The sequence below is a fragment of the Hevea brasiliensis genome, chromosome 3 (assembly GCF_030052815.1).
Source record: "Hevea brasiliensis isolate MT/VB/25A 57/8 chromosome 3, ASM3005281v1, whole genome shotgun sequence".
Taxonomy (NCBI): domain Eukaryota; kingdom Viridiplantae; phylum Streptophyta; class Magnoliopsida; order Malpighiales; family Euphorbiaceae; genus Hevea; species Hevea brasiliensis.
In genome coordinates, this window is record NC_079495.1 from 117,351,828 (window position 1) to 117,369,878 (window position 18,051).

At 38.8% G+C, this 18,051-nt stretch overlaps 1 protein-coding gene across 1 annotated transcript; it reads right to left on the minus strand.

The window, feature by feature from the left end:
* Positions 1–11,899: 11,899 nt before the first annotated feature.
* On the minus strand, positions 11,900–13,204 carry LOC131178475 (uncharacterized). The gene is made up of 3 exons (XM_058143438.1): positions 12,812–13,204; positions 12,506–12,706; positions 11,900–12,163 (listed from the first exon to the last, which is right to left on the minus strand). The coding sequence occupies exons 1-3, from the start codon at positions 13,202–13,204 to the stop codon at positions 11,900–11,902; spliced, it is 858 nt and encodes a 285-aa protein (XP_057999421.1).
* Positions 13,205–18,051: the final 4,847 nt, after the last annotated feature.

Here is an 18,051-nt window from a genome sequence, read left to right on the forward strand (position 1 = left end):
AATATGCTACCAATTGAGGATGAAAATAGACATAAAATAGCACAATTTTCATTAAGGAACCATGGCCAAAAACTGACCAAAACTTGGTGAAACAATTGACCAAAGTGAAATGAGAGCAGGCTGCCACTGCACCAAACTGACCAAATGAACAGTAACTGTTCATTTGGTCATAACTCAAGTTAGACAAGTCAAATTGACCTGAAATTTGGCCAGGGGTTAGAGGAGGTATAGATCTAAAACTTTTATGAAGAACATCACCCCAAATTATGCCATTAACCCATTCAAATTATTGAGCAAAGTTGAGTTATCAAACCTGCAACTCTGCAGATTTTCAATTGAGCAGTAATGTTTGGATGGCTATAACTCTCTCTAGAAAACTCGGATTTAGGTGATTCTTGAACCGATGGAAACATAAGACATAGTAGAACATTTCATATGAAGAAAGTGAGACCAAATTATGAACTTAACTTGATCAAATTACTGACCAAAGTTGGATCAAAATCTGCCAGAACCCAAGATATCAGTATGAGCGATTGCGTGAACAGTAAACTTATTTTGGCCATAACTTGAGCTACAAAACTCCGATTGGGGTGATCCAAAAATGAGAATACCCTTAAGACAATAAGGAACATTTTCTATGAAGGAAGTTTTATCAAATTCCAACAGTAAATCGACCAATGGAATAGTGTAACTTAGGACACCAAAACGAAAATTGGCAATTTCGCCAAAATGACCTAAGCTTTGAGAAAATGACCAAAACCAACAAGTTTAATGACCAAAATATGGTATGTGGGTGAAGTTGGAGTTCCCATACCTATTAATCCTTAAAAAGTCAACAATTTGACTTGAATAGTATAGTGAATAGTAGCCCGAAACACAAAAACTTCGAGAACGTCGAATTTAACGCAATAGAGCTAGTTAAAGTGAAGTTAAATTTATTTTTGGACTTATGTTAAGTTATGGTACTGAAACACTATGAAATTGTGTGTTTCAGTTGAAAAAGACTTGAAAGCTCGGAGAGACTGAGTCAAGGCCTAGAGGCGACTCCAGTCAGGTTTGTGCACAATAAATCCTATTTAAGCATTTTACCCTTGAAAAATTGATTTAGCATGCAGTATGAAATTATGAACTTTTGTGTTGCCACCTTGTGATCAAATTGTAACTTTGGAAATTGATTTGATTTTTGTATGCAATATTTGAATGAAATGTTTGAAATGGATTTTATGTTCACACTTAGCATGACAGTATCACATTTCCTCCTCTATTTATGGGATTGAGATCGTTTATTTTCCTCCCTCTCTGGCTCGCCAGTTGAGGTTGTAGATCGGATGAGTACTCATTAGCTAGCTAGCCACCTCCCTCATTGATTTCGATTAATGGGGTTGTAGATTGCTTTGTCGTGGTGTACAACGCGGCATTGATCGGAAATTTTGTGTCATGGCTTAAGTTGTGTATGACTTGGCAACACCGTGTTTATGAAATTGTTTGACTAAACTGTGTTTAATAGATTATTTGATAAAATGGTGTTATTATGAACTTTGATCATTATTGAAATGTGATTGAGGAACATTTGAATTGTATTTGGCAATGAATGATTTATTTACTGCATTTTAAATTTTTATTGTGCACCACTGAGTATTTTTATACTCAGCGATAGTTTAATTCTATCATGCAGATAAGAGCAAGGAGAAAGCGGAGAGTGAGTCATGGATTGACAAGAACTTTTTGATCCCTTTTGTACGGGTATTGTTTTATACCCTTATGGTTATTTTGATGTAAATACTGTAATGTCATAAGTATCAATGTAAATTGAGCAGTTGTAAATAAATTGTAATAACATTATTTTGGGTTTGCTTCTGTAAATTTAATATTGTAAATATGAATTTTCTGCTTTATGCCTTGTTAATGAAGTATTAAAAATTTTGTGATGACCAAATTTGATTAAATTGTGGAAATTGCTTTGAAGTGATTTGAATTGGGTTGATTTGAGTTTTATTGGAGATTGGGAGTTGTGGAAAACTTTTGGAAGTGCTTTTTACAGGTATTTGAAGAACTGATTTCTCAAAATACAGAGGGAACTCTGTCAAAATTTTTATACAATTTGCGGCAAAATTAAAATGGACAAAAATTTTTACTAGTATTTAAACTTTGAATAAATGGTTTTTAATTCATACCAAAATGCTCACCACTTCCAAAATATCAGAAAATTGTTTTAAAATCCCTTGTAGGGTACTTAATGAGTTATCGGTAGGTGAAGTTCGGTAGTTCATTAAGTATTCTACAGGATCATGTTATGCCTTACGGAGGGGTAAGGTGTGACATGTACATAGAGAGATCGGAGAACAACAGCAAGCAAGATTGGATGGTCCGGAGATCCAATATTGACTCGAACTCATCTGATAAAGACCAAGGGATCGGAAAGCAATCTAACTTGAGCGTAAGATCGATTTGTTCCAGGGACGAGCCATCAGTAAGTTCAGAAAAGCTACCTGTGATTGGGACATCGGTCGAGAACGGATAATAAAGTTTCAATTTTAAAAGGACCTTGCCTTCGAAGGTCGGCCAAAATATGGTGTCTACAAGACTCTCTCCCGATCTCGTAAAATATTCTTATCAGAATTTTAGCTTAAAGAATTCGGGTAAGTACTCTCTCCCAATCTCTTAAGATATTTTTATTAGAATTTCAACTGAGAGAATTTAGGTAAGGACTCTCTCACGATCTCTTAAAATGTTTTTATTAGAGTTTTAGCTGAGAGAATTCAGGTAAGGACTCTCTCCCGATCTCTTAAAATATTTTTGTTAGAGTTTTTGCTGAGAGAATTTGGGTAAGGACTCTCTCCCGATCTCTTAAAATGTTCCTATTAGAGTTTTTGCTAAGAGAATTTAGGTAAGGACTCCCTCTCGATCTCTTTTGGTTAGGAACTCAGGAAAGGACTCTCTCCCGGTCTTTCTGATGTAGCATCGGACACTTTATAAAAGGTTTAAATTACAGAAATCCTTGGAAAGTACTCTCTTCGGAACTCCCTATTTTGAAAAGTGAATTTAAAAGTAGCGAATATTGATTCGAACTCTATGTCGATCTTTTATGTCATTCCTCAATCTCTACGCTATCCAAACTCCTTTATCTCCACCCCTATGGCTTATTGTCCAAACTTTTCTATTTCGGATTTCGTGTCTTATGATCCAAGTTTATCTTGATTCTTCGATCTTATAGCCTATCGTCCGGGCTTGACTCGTTTCTCTTTTTTTTTTATTTCGCGATTTGTCTGTCCGAGCTAATCTCAGTTTTCGACCTCACAACTCATCCGAACCTTCTACATCGATCTAGAATAGGTCTATTTTCCTAATTATTTTCCTCATTTATTTGGGTTGAAAATTTCTGAGGCATCACCTTCATCCATGCTCCTCATGGTTGTTACAGAGCATTAATGGCCCGAGCTTTTAGCCATACGAAATAAATAAAGAATTAAAAATAATGATAATCGTAAGACTTGCAAATAATAGGAGGCCAAAGATAATATGCGACACAAACCGAACTTGATATGCCCCTATTATGGGAACTCAATGTGACAAGGCACCTTAAAATACTCATGTCACGAATACAAACTAGTGACGTTTAATAATGGGCGAGTTAAACATTTACCTGTGGAGTGCTAAAATAATAGATGAATCAATACCGATGCCTTGCAAACTCTGGAACTGCTATAGCTGAGAAGATGGAGTGACTTGGAGCTATCGAAGGAAATGACAACGGGGCTTTAATAACGAACTGTGATCGGGCTTCCAAGATGGTGCGTGGTTACTAAGAGTATAAATCACAAGACTTGTAATTTCAATGAAAAGATCCTTTAGAAAACCTTTTTCTAAAGTCTCTGGGAATTTCAATGGTTTCAGAATGAAGGGCAATAAGATTATATCAAAAAATGCAGAGGTTTCCTAACCATCATCTCCCTCTTTCCTTCCACCTTTCTTCCCCTTTTATACAGTATTGCATATAGGTATTTATAGAAAATGGGTACTCAAAATGAAGGGTCAGGATTCTAGCAGGAGGAAATGGAGGGCTCGGATTTAAAAGGACACGATTCGACACCTTAGAATTAAAGAGAATCGAGATTGAGGGTCAGGATTTGGTTCAGAATCTCTATACTTTCATTCCTTAATCCAACGATCAGGAATTCCGCCTTACAGGATGGATCTGAGGTCTGGGAGCAAAAGGCGCTGAATTAGTTATTCACTTTTGATCTGAAGGTCCCAAATCTATCATTACAAGCATGATCAACGGTGCAAATTGAGGTGTGCTAGGCTACTTTAACCGTTTGGGATCCGATGGCAAGGAGTTAATCTTACAAATTTGAGGCTCATGATTGAAAGTGATTCTCCAAGCCCTCCGATCTCTATAGGTTATTTCCCAGTTTAGCCGATCTCTTTAATAAACCTGAGACCTCTCGCTCCGATCTTTACATCTAATCTCGTTTCTTCCCAATCTTAATTTTCAATCCCCTTCTCATCCCCTAAAGTAATTAATTCTTCAATTACTGATGAACCGCTTCGAGTTCTGCATGCAATAAATGCCAAGGCCTTATATATATGCAGGAGAATTTCATCCTTCACATACTCATAATCTCCCATCTCCGATGAATTTCCAATGTTTTACTTTCCTGTTCTTGACTTTTCCGACATGAATTCTTCTTATGACAACCACCTTGATCTTTTTCTGAATGTTTTGTTTGTCCATCTCCTGAAAATGGATAATTCTAGTGATCAAAGATTTATGAGGGCATCGTTTGATGACGGTGAGGGAACTGGACTAATTGACCGATCAAGGTCAAAATTGACTACCGTGCCGATCTTGGATCGGCTTACCGGTATGGCTTACAGACCGATCTCTGACAAGGGGACCGCTAATTTCAATCTTGATATCGGTGACCGCCTCTTAAAGTTCATTTGGCTCCCAACTATATTGGGGGTCCCGATCGTAGCTCGGTTCCGATCGATGACATCGACGAAGACACTGAGCTTCCTGTAGTCTTTTCCATAGTTAACAAGAGCTACCTTCCCGATCTCCACGTATCTCTTGAACGACATCTTGAAATTGGGAATGGTCCGAACCGTAGGAGCAAGATAGGTAGAACATAGTGAAGGGAAATTTGTAATTGTTGATCTTGAAAGATTGCCCAAGTGATATAATCTAACCTTTTAGAAATGAAATGAAGTTTTATTTATTCAAAATTGATTGTTTATTTTATTTTATTATTGCATTATTTTTCGATCTCTTATAACTGTGTCCGATCTAATCTCACAATTCACACTCATCAATCGATCTCTCCTGACTGCTCTTTAAATATCCGATCTCCTTGCCACGTTTCTAGAATTTACTTTTGATGAGTCATCAAAATGGTCTAATCCCATTAACCGATGCGTCTCTTGGGGTTTCGTGAGCATTTACTGCTCGGGCAGGTATAAATAAGGAGGAGTATTGGCCATTTGCCTACTTGTGCCATTTTCAGATTCTCTGAGCAACTAAGACGTTCTCTCTTGCTTTCTAAAGTTTTCCGACACCGATTTACACTCCGATAAGAGCTTTAATCTTTCTTTGATCAACTTTATCTTTATCTTCAAAAATAAGCAGTACCAAGGATCAGAGAGCTGCAAGTCCTCCTTCTGTTCACATTTCGTGGACATCGGATGAAGGTGATGTGGCCAGACCAAGTGAGCGACCTGAACTTTCTACGGCCATTATCCCAATCCATGGTCAAGCGACTAAGTCAAAATAAGCGTCGACTTCAAGGAAAGAGAACTTACCCATGGACAAGTTGCCATTGGTCCTCAGGGAGACAGATCTCCAGTCTATTAGCCAAAAATACAACCTTTCGATTGACTCCTTCGAACTTATCAGATGTCATGGTAATCTTCGAGTTGATCATTTCTTTGAAGAAAATCAACCTGATCATGGTGTATGAAGAACAATTAAAAGCCGGGCTTTGGTTTTCCCTTGACGAATTCTATAGAGTCATTCTGAAGTTCCATCATGTCTGAGTAGCCCAGGAGCATCTGAACTCCTAGTGGACTCTGGTGGCCTTCAGAGGTTTATGCCAAGCTAAAAAGCTCGAGCCCACGGAGAAGGTTTTTGCTTAATTGCATAGGCTCGCTCAGCGAGAAGATGATGAATATTGGTTTTTCCAAGCCAAGCCGAAATGCAGGCTCTTCACCAATCTCCCTTCCTCGTTGAAGAACTAGAAAGATCAGTTTTTCATACTTAGGACCAAGGACCCAAATGGCTTTGAGGGCATTCCACGTAGTTGGCAGTATTTAGTTCCTAAAGTACCAAAGAAGTTCGCCCTAAATAAAGACGAGGATGCCATGGTGAAGGATTTGAAGGATCAGGGGACCGCTCATAGGTATTCATGTTTGGATGTGGTCATAGCCGAACTAAAATGGTGGATATGCAAGTGATCACCAATGAGGACTATGAGCTGCAACTCTCTGACCTGGGCCCCAGGATCGGTATAATCTAGATTCTTAGTCTCTTAATTTTGGTGATCTCACTATCTTGTTCTTTGTGCAGGTATGGCGAGAGGCAAGAGTGCAACGGAAAGTTGCAAGCAAAAGAGGGAGCTCGCCCAGAAAGTGTGGGAGATGAAAGTTGTTGCTGCTCAGACGCCGAGGCAAGATTTGGTAAAAGCACCGAGCTCTCCGTTTTGACCTCCAGAGCAGCCAACCTCAGAGGTAAAGATCATTCCTTCTCCACCTCGACAAGTCGAACCTCCACCTCCGTCGGTCTCTTCAAGTGCAGAAGGGGGGCCTTCCAGACCAGTCGTTAGGACGTTCTCCCAAGGTGCTCAGGTCCTTATTCATTCTTTGAAAAGGAATCATTCAATTTGGGGCAATCCTGATCTAGCCTAGGTCCTGAGTGCTACTATCTGTTTTCAAGAAGACCGGAATAGGATGGCCCAGGATAGCATTGACGATCTCCTGACTCAGACAATGAGCTTGGGTTTGGAGACTATTGCGAACCAGCATATGATCAGAGAAAAGGCTCATCTCTTGAAACAGGAGATTTTGGAGGCGGTGCAGGACACAGCTATTACCAATGCCCAACTCTCAACCGCCCAGGACCACATCGCTAAGATAGAAGATCAGACAAAGTCTTATGAAGAAAGGATAGCTGAACTAGAGCGGGAACTTGAAGACGCTCGGGCCTGCCGATCTGCCGATCTCACTCGATTTACTGAAAAGATCAAAGCGAAAGAAGAAGAGGCCCTAGTGAGAGAGGCTGGTGCCTATGTAAATGCTCATGGTGATCTTCTGGCCGAGCTTGTGAAGCACTATCCTGAAGAAGACTTCTCTTGGATGGAGGAGCTCATCCCGAGAGCTAAAGATGATAGCGAGGAGGAGCCTGAAAGAGAGGAGAGAGGGAATGATGAAACTGAAAATGTACCTGAAGTGCAGGTTAGGGGAGACCCTCCTGCCGAATGACTTGTATATTTTTGACTTTGAAATAAACTTGTTTTTGTGATTAATACTTGATGAAATTGGGAAAACATCCCCATTAAGTATGAATGCTAATTCCAGAGCTTGAGATCGGTTATAAAACATGACTGCTTAAAGAGATTTGAAAAACATTATTCGCAAGGATGAAACCGGAAAACCTTAGAAACATCGACAATTCGAAATTGAGTCCTAGTCCACATTCATTTCAGGATCACATCTTAGGGATCGGACAAAACGATGACTTGATTAGATACTTGATCATGAAATTTCACACAATTCAGAGTTTTGAACGCCGAAAGATCAGAAAGCAAAAATACAAAGATGGCTCGAAGGTCTGAAGATGAAATTCAAACAGATCGGGTCAATGGAGAGATTGGAAAGTACTTTGGGATTTATGTGATCGAATTTATCATTTATCTTCAAATCATAACTTAGCATTAGGCAACCAGCGGAGATCGGATAGAACATTAAAATGGGAGATTGGCTATGCATTTAGAGCTCGTCCAAAATATGATGTCTACAGCTACCCCTCTTTACATGTTTTCTACTGGAGAGAATGAAATTCTCTTGTATGGAAATCATTTAAAGATTTAAAACTATATTTTGGGCGGCTAGGATACTAGGATCTAGAGGTTGAAATTTGCTGAAATATAAAATTAACTTGGATTTTGAATCCAGAGATTGATAACAGGAAATTAAAGTGCTGAAAATTAAAATCAACTTGGATGTTGTATCCAAAGGTTGATAATAAGAATTAAATGCTGAAAATTAAAATCAACTTGGATCTTGAATCCAGATGTTGATAGCAAGAATTAAAGTGCTAAAAATTAAATCAACTTTAATCTTGAACTCAGAGGTTGATGACAAGAATTAAATGCTGAAAATTAAAATCAACTTGGATCTTGAATCCAGAGGTTAATAACAAGAATTAAATGCTGAAAATTAAAATCAACTTGGATCTTGAATCCAGAGGTTGATCACAAGAATTAAAGTGCTGAAAATTAAAATCAACTTGAATCTTGAACCCAGAAGTTGATGACAAGAATTAAATGCTGAAAATTAAAATCAACTTGGATCTTGAATCCAGAGGTTGATCACAAGAATTAAAGTGCTGAAAATTAAAATCAACTTGAATCTTGAACCCAGAAGTTGATGACAAGAATTAAATGCTGAAAATTAAAATCAACTTGGATCTTGAATCCAGAAGTTGATGACAAGAATTAAATACTGAAAATTAAAATCAACTTGGATCTTAAATCCAGAGGTTGATAACAACAATTAAAATGCTGAAAATTAAAATCAACTTGGATCTTGAACACAGATGTTGACGACAAGAAATAAATGCTAAAAATTAAAATAGACTTGGATCTTGAATCCAGAGGTTGATGATAAGAAATAAATACTGAAAATTAAAATCAACTTAGATATTGAATCCAGGGGTTGATGATAAGAATTAAATGCTGAAAATTAAAATCAACTTGGATCTTGAATCCAGAGGTTGATAACAGGAAATTAAAATGCTGAAAATTAAAATCAACTTGGATCTTGAATCCAGAGGTTGATAACGAAAAATTAAAATGCTGAAAATTAAAATCAACTTGAATCTTGAATCCAGAGGTTGATAACTGGAAATTTAAAATCAACTTGGATCTTGAATTCAGAGGTTAATGATAAAAATTAAATGTTAAAAATTAAAATCAACTTATATCTTGAATCCAGAGGTTGATAACAAGAATTAAAGTGTTGAAAATCAAAATCAACTTGGATCTTGAACCCAGAAGTTGATGACAAGAATTAAATGCTGAAAATTAAAATCAACTTGGATCTTAAATCCAGAAGTTGATAACAAGAATTAAAGTGCTGAAAATTAAAATCAACTTAGATCTTGAACCCAGAGGTTAATGATAAGAAATAAATGCTGAAAATTAAAATCAACTTGGATCTTGAATACAGAGATTGATGATAAGAATTAAATGCTGAAAATTAAAATCAACTTGGATCTTGAATCCAGAGGTTGATAACTGAAAATTTAAAATCAACTTGAATCTTGAATCCAGAGGTTGATGACAAGAATTAAATCCTGAAAATTAAAATAAACTTAGATCTTGAATCCAGATGTTGATAATAAGAATTAAAGTGCTGAAAATTAAAATCAACTTGGATCTTGAACCCAGAGGTTGATAACAAGAATTAAATGCTGAAAATTAAAATCAACTTGGATCTTGAATCCAGAGGTTGATAACAAGAATTAAAGTGCTGAAAATTAAAATCAACTTGGATCTTGAACCCAGAAGTTGATGACAAGAATTAGAGTGCTAAAAATTAAAATCAACTTGGATCTTGAACCCAGAGGTTGATGATAAGAATTAAATGCTGAAAATTAAAATCAACTTGGATCTTGAATCCAGAGGTTGATAACAAGAATTAAAGTGCTAAAAATTAAAATCAACTTGGATCTTGAACCCAGAGGTTGATGACAAGAATTAGAGTGCTGAAAATTAAAATCAACTTGGATCTTAAACCCAGAGGTTGATGACAAGAATTAAAATGCTGAAAATTAAAATCAACTTGGATCTTGAATCCAGAGGTTAATAACTGGAAATTTAAAATCAACTTGGATCTTGAATCCAGAGGTTGATGACAAGAATTAAATGCTGAAAATTAAAATCAACTTGGATCTTGAATCCAGAGGTTGATAACAGGAAATTAAAATGCTGAAAATTAAAATCAACTTTGATCTTAAATCCAGAGGTTGATAATAAGAATTAAAGTGCTGAAAATTAAAATCAACTTGAAGCCGACTTAACCAACGATGGTAAATAAGCTTTGTGTACATACCTTTAATGCTCACAAAGCAAATCTGATGCAGGGTGTTCTTCTAGACAAAGTTTTCTTAACAAGATCCCGAAGAGAAACGATTAATGAAAAATGTCAGAATGAGTTTTGAGGCTTGGCCCATGATTTTATCTAGCACCCTTTTGGCTCTCTCCTTACTTCTTTACCGTTTCTGACTAGAAGTGCCCTTTCGGGTTTTCAATTCAAGTTTTTTTTTTTTAATTCTCTTTTTTGGGGCATCCTTTCGGATTTTCACCCTTCGCTCATTTTGCAGAAAGCGCCCTTGCGGGTTTTCACCTCCTTTCCCTCAATTTGCCAGGAGCGCCCTTTCAGGTTTTCACTCCCACCCTTTTTTTTTGTGTCCTTTCGGACCCTTTGCTTGCATTACAGGAAGCGTCCTTGCAAGTTTTCGCTTCTTAGATGCACCAGTTGCCTAATGATTGTTTGCCCTCCTGTAAATCTCAAAATAAAGTATATAAAGTTACCTGTGTTTAGATTATCATCTTATAAGAAAGCTTTCAACAAATTAATTGCGCATAAACCAAGGTAGACGAGATATGCACAAATTTATTCATGGCATAAGAAGATAATCATTAAAAAGAATAAAGATACAATTTTATGGCTAAGAGTACAGAGATAAATCTCACAAATGTCCTCAGTTAACTTCAAAGTCCCTCAATTGTCAGTGTTTCAAGTGACCTTCTGAAAAGCATTATGTGTAATTTACTATCCCTTGATCTCGAGATCCTCTTTGTTTCTTCGCCGTCTTCGACTAGAAACGCCCTTTCGGGTTTTCACTCTCAGCTTTTTTTTTTTTAATTCTCTTTTCCAGGGCGTTCTTTCAGATTTTCAACCTTCGCTCATTTTGCAGAAAGCACCCTTGCAGGTTTTCACCTCCTTTCTCTCATTTTGCTAGGAGTGCCCTTTTGGGTTTTCACTCCTACCCCTTTTTTTATGCATAATATCTTTTTACAACATTTGCATTCATCGGCCTTGGCAATTCTTCCCCATCCATGTGAGTTAAGATGAGTGCACTGCCAGAAAATGCCTTTTTAACCACATAAGGCCCTTTATAAGTTGGTGACTACTTGCCCCGAGAATCGCTTTGATTTGGGAGGATCTTCTTTAAAACTAGATCTCCTGATTGAAATTCGTGTGGGCGTACGTTCTTATCGAATGCTTTGGCCATTCTTCTTTGGTACAACTGCCCGTGGCATACTTTTATCATTCTTTTCTCATCCATCAAATTTAGCTGATCTACCCTCGATTGAACCCATTCCGTCTCATCTAGTTCTGCCTCTTTTAAAACCCTTAAGGAAGGAATTTCCACCTCTATTGGCAAAACAGCTTCCATCCCGTAGACCAGCGAATATGGAGTTGCCCCGGTCGATGTTCTTACCATAGTCTAATAGGCATGAAGGGCAAAGGGAAGCATATCATGTCAATCTTTATAAGTGACTGTCATTTTTCTGATTATTCCCTTGAGATTTTTATTGGCAGCTTCTACAGCTCCATTCATCTGGGGTCGGTATGGTGATGAATTGAGATGCCGTTTGTACTGATCACACAACTTCTAAATCTTCGAACCATTTAGATTCTTAGCATTATCAGTAACAATCTCTCCAGGAAGACCATACCGACAAATAATATTATTCTTAAGGAATTTCAGAAAGGTTTTTTGAGTGATGTGAGCATATGAGGTAGCTTCAACCCATTTAGTAAAGTAGTCGATGGCCACCAAAATGAACATGTGTCCATTGGATGCTTTTGGATTAATCGGACCGATTACATCGATATCCCACATTGCAAAAGGCCATGGTGAGACGAGATTGTAGAGCTGATGAGGCAGGACATTTATCTTATCAGCATAAATTCGGCATTTGTGATATTTCCGGAAGTACTCAATGCAATCCTTTTCCAAAGTTGTCTAGAAGTAACCCCGCCTTAAGATCTGCTTTGCCATCATATACCCATTGCTATGAGTAGCACAGTTCCCTTCATGGGTTTCAAATAAAATTCTCCTTGCTTCTTTGGCATTTACGCATCTCAACAACTCACCACTGGATCTTCTCTTGTACAAGATTTCCCCACTGGGGAAGTATCCCACTACTAATCTTCTTATCATTCTTCTTTCATTTCTACTTGCCCAAGGAGGATACTCCCTATTTTTGATGTATACCTGGACATCATGATACCAGGGTTTGCCATCTGTTTCTTCTTCGATCATAAAGCAGTACGCTAGCTCACTCCTTGCTTTGATTTGCAATAACTGCGTTATCTGCCCTTCCTCCATTTGAGTCATCACAGCTAAAGTAGCTAAGGCGTCAGCAAATTGGTTCTTGTCCCGGCTCAGGTGAGTGAAAGAAATCTCTTCAAATTCCTTGATCAGTTCAAGGAGATATTTTTTATACAGGATCAGTTTCTGGTCTTTAGTTTGCCATTCTCCTTTGACTTGGTAAATGATCATAGCTGAATCCCCATACACCTCTAATTTCTTTATCTTCATTTCAATGGTAGCTTGTAAGCCACTCACGCAGGCTTTATACTCAGCTACGTTGTTAGTGCAGCTGAACCTCAACTTAACAGCTATTGGGAAATGTTTCCCATCTGGGGCAACCAGCACCGCTCCGATCCCATTACCGGCTAAATTGACCACTCCATCAAAATACATTTCCCACACATCATCTGGACCTATAGCATCATCACCTACTGCGTTAATATATTCGTCTGGGAATTCAAAATCCAGGGCCTCGTAATCATTAATTGGGTTTTTAGCCAGGAGATCAGCTATCACACTCCCTTTTACTACCTTTCTTATCATATAGACTATCTCATATTGAGAAAGTATGACCTGCCATTTTGCTAATCTCCCAGGCATGAACGGGCTTTCAAATACATACTTGATTGGATGCATTCTGGAGATGAGCCATGTTTTATGATTCAACATGTAATGTTTGAGTCGATTCGCTGTCCAAGCCAACACACAATAGGTTTTTTCCAGGAATGAGTATCTCGACTCGCATTTGTTGAATTTCTTACTTAAATAGTAAATGACTATTTCTTTCCTCCCAATGTCATCATGTTATCCCAGAACGCAACCCATCGAACTTTGCTGAACTGCCATGTACAGGATTAATGGCCTACCCATCATCGGAGGAACCAATATTGGCGGATTTGACAAGTACTGCTTAATCCTTTCAAAAGCTTCTTGACAAGCTTGATCCCACTTGACAATATTATTCTTCTTAAGTAACTTGTAAATGGGTTCAGCCTTGGCGGTGAGATTAGAGATGAATTTTGAAATGTAGTTCAACTTTTCCAGGAAACTACGCATATCCCTTTCCGTCTTTGGGGATGGCATCTCTTGAATGGCTCGAATTTTGTCTGGATCCACCTCTATTCCTTTCTCACTTACTATAAATCCCAACAGTTTTCCTGATCTTGCCCCAAACACACATTTAGCTGGATTCAGCTTCAGCTGATACTTTCTGAGCCTTTCTTTTCTTAACACCTGTACATGGCTTTCGGTCCCTCTGGATTTAATGATCATTTCATCCACATAAACTTCCACTTCTTTGTGCATCATGTCATGGAAGAATGTGACCATGGCACGTTGGTAAGTAGCCCCTGCATTCTTTAGCCCAAAGGGCATCACCCGATAGCAAAAGACTTCCCATTGGGTGATAAAGGCAGTCTTTTCTTTGTTGTCATCGTCCATCAAAATCTGATTATACCCTGAGGCTCCGTCAATACATGAAGATCTCCCCAGTCCTGTAGCATTGTCTACCAGTACATCTATATATGGGAGAGGAAAATCATCTTTCAAACTTGCCTTATTGAGATCCCTGTAGTTAACACATACCCTTACCCTGCCATCCTTCTTCATTACGGGGACAACATTAGCTACCCATTCTGGGTATTTTACCACTTTTAGGAATTCAGCATCGTATTGCTTTTTAACTTCATCCTTGACCTTGAGTAGTGTGTCAGGGTTCATTCTCCTCCATTTTTGTTCAACTGGGAATGTTCCAGGAATCAAAGGAATCTTATGCGTGACTATTTGAGGGTCCAGTCCTGGCATATCATCATAACCCTAAGCGACTACATCGATGAATTCCTTTAACAATTGAATCATGTCTTATAATTCTTCATTATTCACGATTCTGAGTTCCCTTTTATTTTCCTATGTCCCCAAATTTAAGGCACTCATTTCATCTCCATGGGGTACCAGGGTGGGTTCATCTGCTTCTCCCTGCACCTTCACAGGCTCTTCTTCAGGATCACTTGTGTCGATGGCGATTATGGGACTCTCAAAGTTAACATAATGGACTTCAGGGTTTATTGGATTATTATGGCTGGGTTGGTCAATGGTCCTGAAGAAATGAAAGTGGATTATATTAAAGATTAGATTTTAACAATGAACTTTTTTTAAAAAAAATATTGGACATAGAGCTTGAGAAAATGCGCTATTAATTTGTTAATCGTTTAATCATAAGAAGAGGTCCATTTACAGAATCATACTTAACACCATGGACGAAGTAATCAAGTGTTAGTAATAAAATATACTTTACTCAAAATAAAGCATAGGGATATCCTCGGCTTCCCAATTGTCAAGCTCTTACCCCTCAGTGGTTGGTGAGATCAGCACTTCGGGCATGGGATCCAGGTGCAGGACATTGATAGATGACTCTGAGGGAGATTCTTCATCCTCTTCTTCTAAGTTTTCAATGATCGGCCTGGTAAAAACATCTGCGATTTTCAGAATGCTTTTCCTCATTTCGAGTGATTTGTCAAATCTCTGATCCCTGAGTATGTTCCTCATCCAGAACCTTCCATCAGTCAAAGCATCTTCATCATATCCCAACCCTGAGTGACCATTTCTCCGAGTAGCTGACACGGGTTCGATAATTCCTTGCAAGGTGGCACCTAATCCCTTGCCCTCTTCATAGCCATTTTTCAGCATCACTTTTGCAACCATAGTTGTAGCTCCCCCATCCCCCAGGGCAGTTTCTTGCAACTCTAATGCTTGAAATGAACTCTCTAGGGATCATTCAGTTGTTTCCACATAAGGAATGGACTACGGCTTAGTGACTAGCATAGCTTCTTCTCCTCTCACCGTGATGATTTTGCCATTCATGACATATTTGATCCTTTGGTGCAAAGTTGAGGGCATTGCATTTGCTGAATGAATCCAGGGCCTTCCTAACAGCATAGTGTATGCTGGTTCAATATCCATTACCTGGAATGTAACATTGAAAGTACATGCCCCAATTTGAAGTGGCAAGTCAATGTCTCCTAATACGTCTCTCTTCGTGCCATCAAATGCCCTCACAATCATGGCACTTCAGCGTACTCCAGATGGGTCTACCAGGAGTCTTGCCAGAGTTGCATTAGGCAAGACATTGAGCACCGAGCCATTATCAATCAAAACTTTAGCAACCATACATCCTTTACACTTAATTGTCACATGCAAAGCTTTGGTATGCTTCAAGCCAGCTGGTTCTATTTCGTCTTCTGAGAAAGTGATGAAATTGGACGTCTGAATTTGTCTAACTATTTTTTCAAATTGCCCTGGTGTGATGTCGGGGGTTACAAAGGCTTGGTCCAGAACCTTCTGTAAGGCATAGCGATGCACTTCCGAGCTCAATATTAATGACAGCAAGGAGAATCGAGAAGGTGTCTTCTTTAATTGTTCAATCACGTCATACTCACTCTGCTTCATGATTTGCAACAACAGTTCATCTTCCTCTTTCCTTTCACTGGATTCTCCTCTCTCTATTACTTTCCCCACCTTTTCTCCATTCTCAGGTGACTCTCCTGCCTCTACTTTCCCTTTACTTTTCTTTTCATCAGTGTTGTAACACCTCCCACTGCTAGTAATAAATTCTACTTCTTGATCTGGTATGGGTGAGTCATTTGTTAGGGCAGGTTTCAATGTGAATTGGAGAGCAGAGTCATTGGAGGGGCCCGTATAGGTCATTTTGAAGTGAGCATAGGGGGTGAAACATGATTTAGGGGTGGTGATTGGTTGAGTGTAGGTATGGTTGAGGGTAGGAGTGGAAGTACTGCTAGATGCACTCTGTGTAAAAACTTGGAAATTATAATTCCAAGGTACAGCATGAGTATTAGTAATTGGCAGCTGAGGTGGGGTTCATATGACTATCAGGGGTGGTGCTGGTGGTGTTGATGTGGTGGGAACAGAAAAAACCATTTTTGGAGCAGATCTTGAGATGTCTTCACCATATATGATAGTGTTTACTTCCTTTTCTTCTTTTGACTTCAATTGACACCTCAAGATTCGAAGTGATATCATCCTCCGAATTTCCTCCTTGAATTCATCACAATTCTGCAACTTATGATTGGCTGCTCCATCATGATAAGGACATCCTGGGCCCGACCGATCATTTTCAGAGTTAAACCCACGTGAATGTATGAACCCTTCTTGTACTGCCATTGTGAGAATCTCATCAAAGTACAGGATTAACTGATCTACTTTCGTAATCAAGTTCTCATCTAGGGATTCTATCACACTCACACCGTTCCCTTTTCCCGTATCATGATGGGGTAATGGGTTTGAAGTGACATTAGGAGCAGAGTCATTCCCTTCAATCTTTAACCACCCATTCCTAATCAAGGATTGTACCCTTCCTCGAAGTGCTCCACAGTTATCTGTTGAATATCCCACAGCCCTGCCATGATATTCACATCTAGCGCTGGGATCATACCACCTGAGATATGGCAGCTGGACAGGGTCTAGTGGGATGGGCACTATTTGATTGATACCCAACAAGTAACAGTAAATTTCATTGAGTGGGAACAATAATGGCAGATCAGGATTCCTTGATGGTCTTGGACCGAGTTGAGGAGCAAGTGGTCTGAACGGAGCAGTTTGGTCAGGTAGTCGAGGATTGTAAGTAGCTTTGGAGGATATTGTGGGCGAGGATAATTTGGGAATGGAGGAGGAACAATTGCTACCATTGAGTTTTGGGCTGGAGGGTATAGACTTTGGGCTGAAGGGTATGGGCAAAAATTATTTTGTGGTGGCAAATGAGTCTACTTAGAAATAGAGTGCACATCCTCTTTCTTCTTTTTCCCAAAATTAGTAGTTTTTTTTACAGAACTCTCCCCCACTACTTCTTGTAACCTCCCCAACCGGATATTTGCTTCAATCCTTTCCCCCGTCTGGATAATATTAGAAAAGCTATTGAAAGTATTCCCAATCATCAAATTGAAATATGGGGCCTTCAAAGTCTCAATGAACAAAGAGTAAAGTTCATTGTCTGTCACAGGAGGATAAACCTCAGCTGCCTTTTCTCTCCATCTCTGAGCATACTCCTTAAAGCTCTCCCTTTCTCTCTGCACCAGGTTTTGGAGGTCTCTCTGTGTGGGGGCAAAATTGAATTTATATTTTTTGAGGAAAGCGTTCGTTAAATCCTTCTAGGAGCATAATCTACTCCTATCCAATTGTATGCACTAACGTAAGGCTGCCCCTGTGAGGCTTTCATAAAAGCAGTGTACTAAAGAGTCTTTCATCCTCTGTAAGAGCGAACATCTTGGCTATGTAGGTGGTTAAGTGGATGTGTGGGTCAGAGCTTCCGTTGTATTTGTCGATTTCTGGGACTTTAAATTTTGGTGGTACCACTACATCTGGTGCTAATCTCAGCGAAGACACATCAACTGAGCCATACATATTTAACCCTTCAATAGCTCTTAGTCTTTCCTCTA

What these genes read in the sequence shown, in the direction of transcription:
- LOC131178475 (XM_058143438.1), bottom strand. Translation starts at nt 13,204, where the DNA reads ATGCCTGGGAGATTAGCAAAATGGCAGGTCATACTTTCTCAATATGAG. An exon ending in TGAAGATAAAGAAATTAGAG is followed by an intron (nt 12,707 to 12,811) that starts GTGTATGGGGAT and finishes GAACTGATCAAG; the next exon opens with GAATTTGAAGAGATTTCTTT. An exon ending in CCTGGTATCATGATGTCCAG is followed by an intron (nt 12,164 to 12,505) that starts GTATACATCAAA and finishes CTGCCTCATCAG; the next exon opens with CTCTACAATCTCGTCTCACC.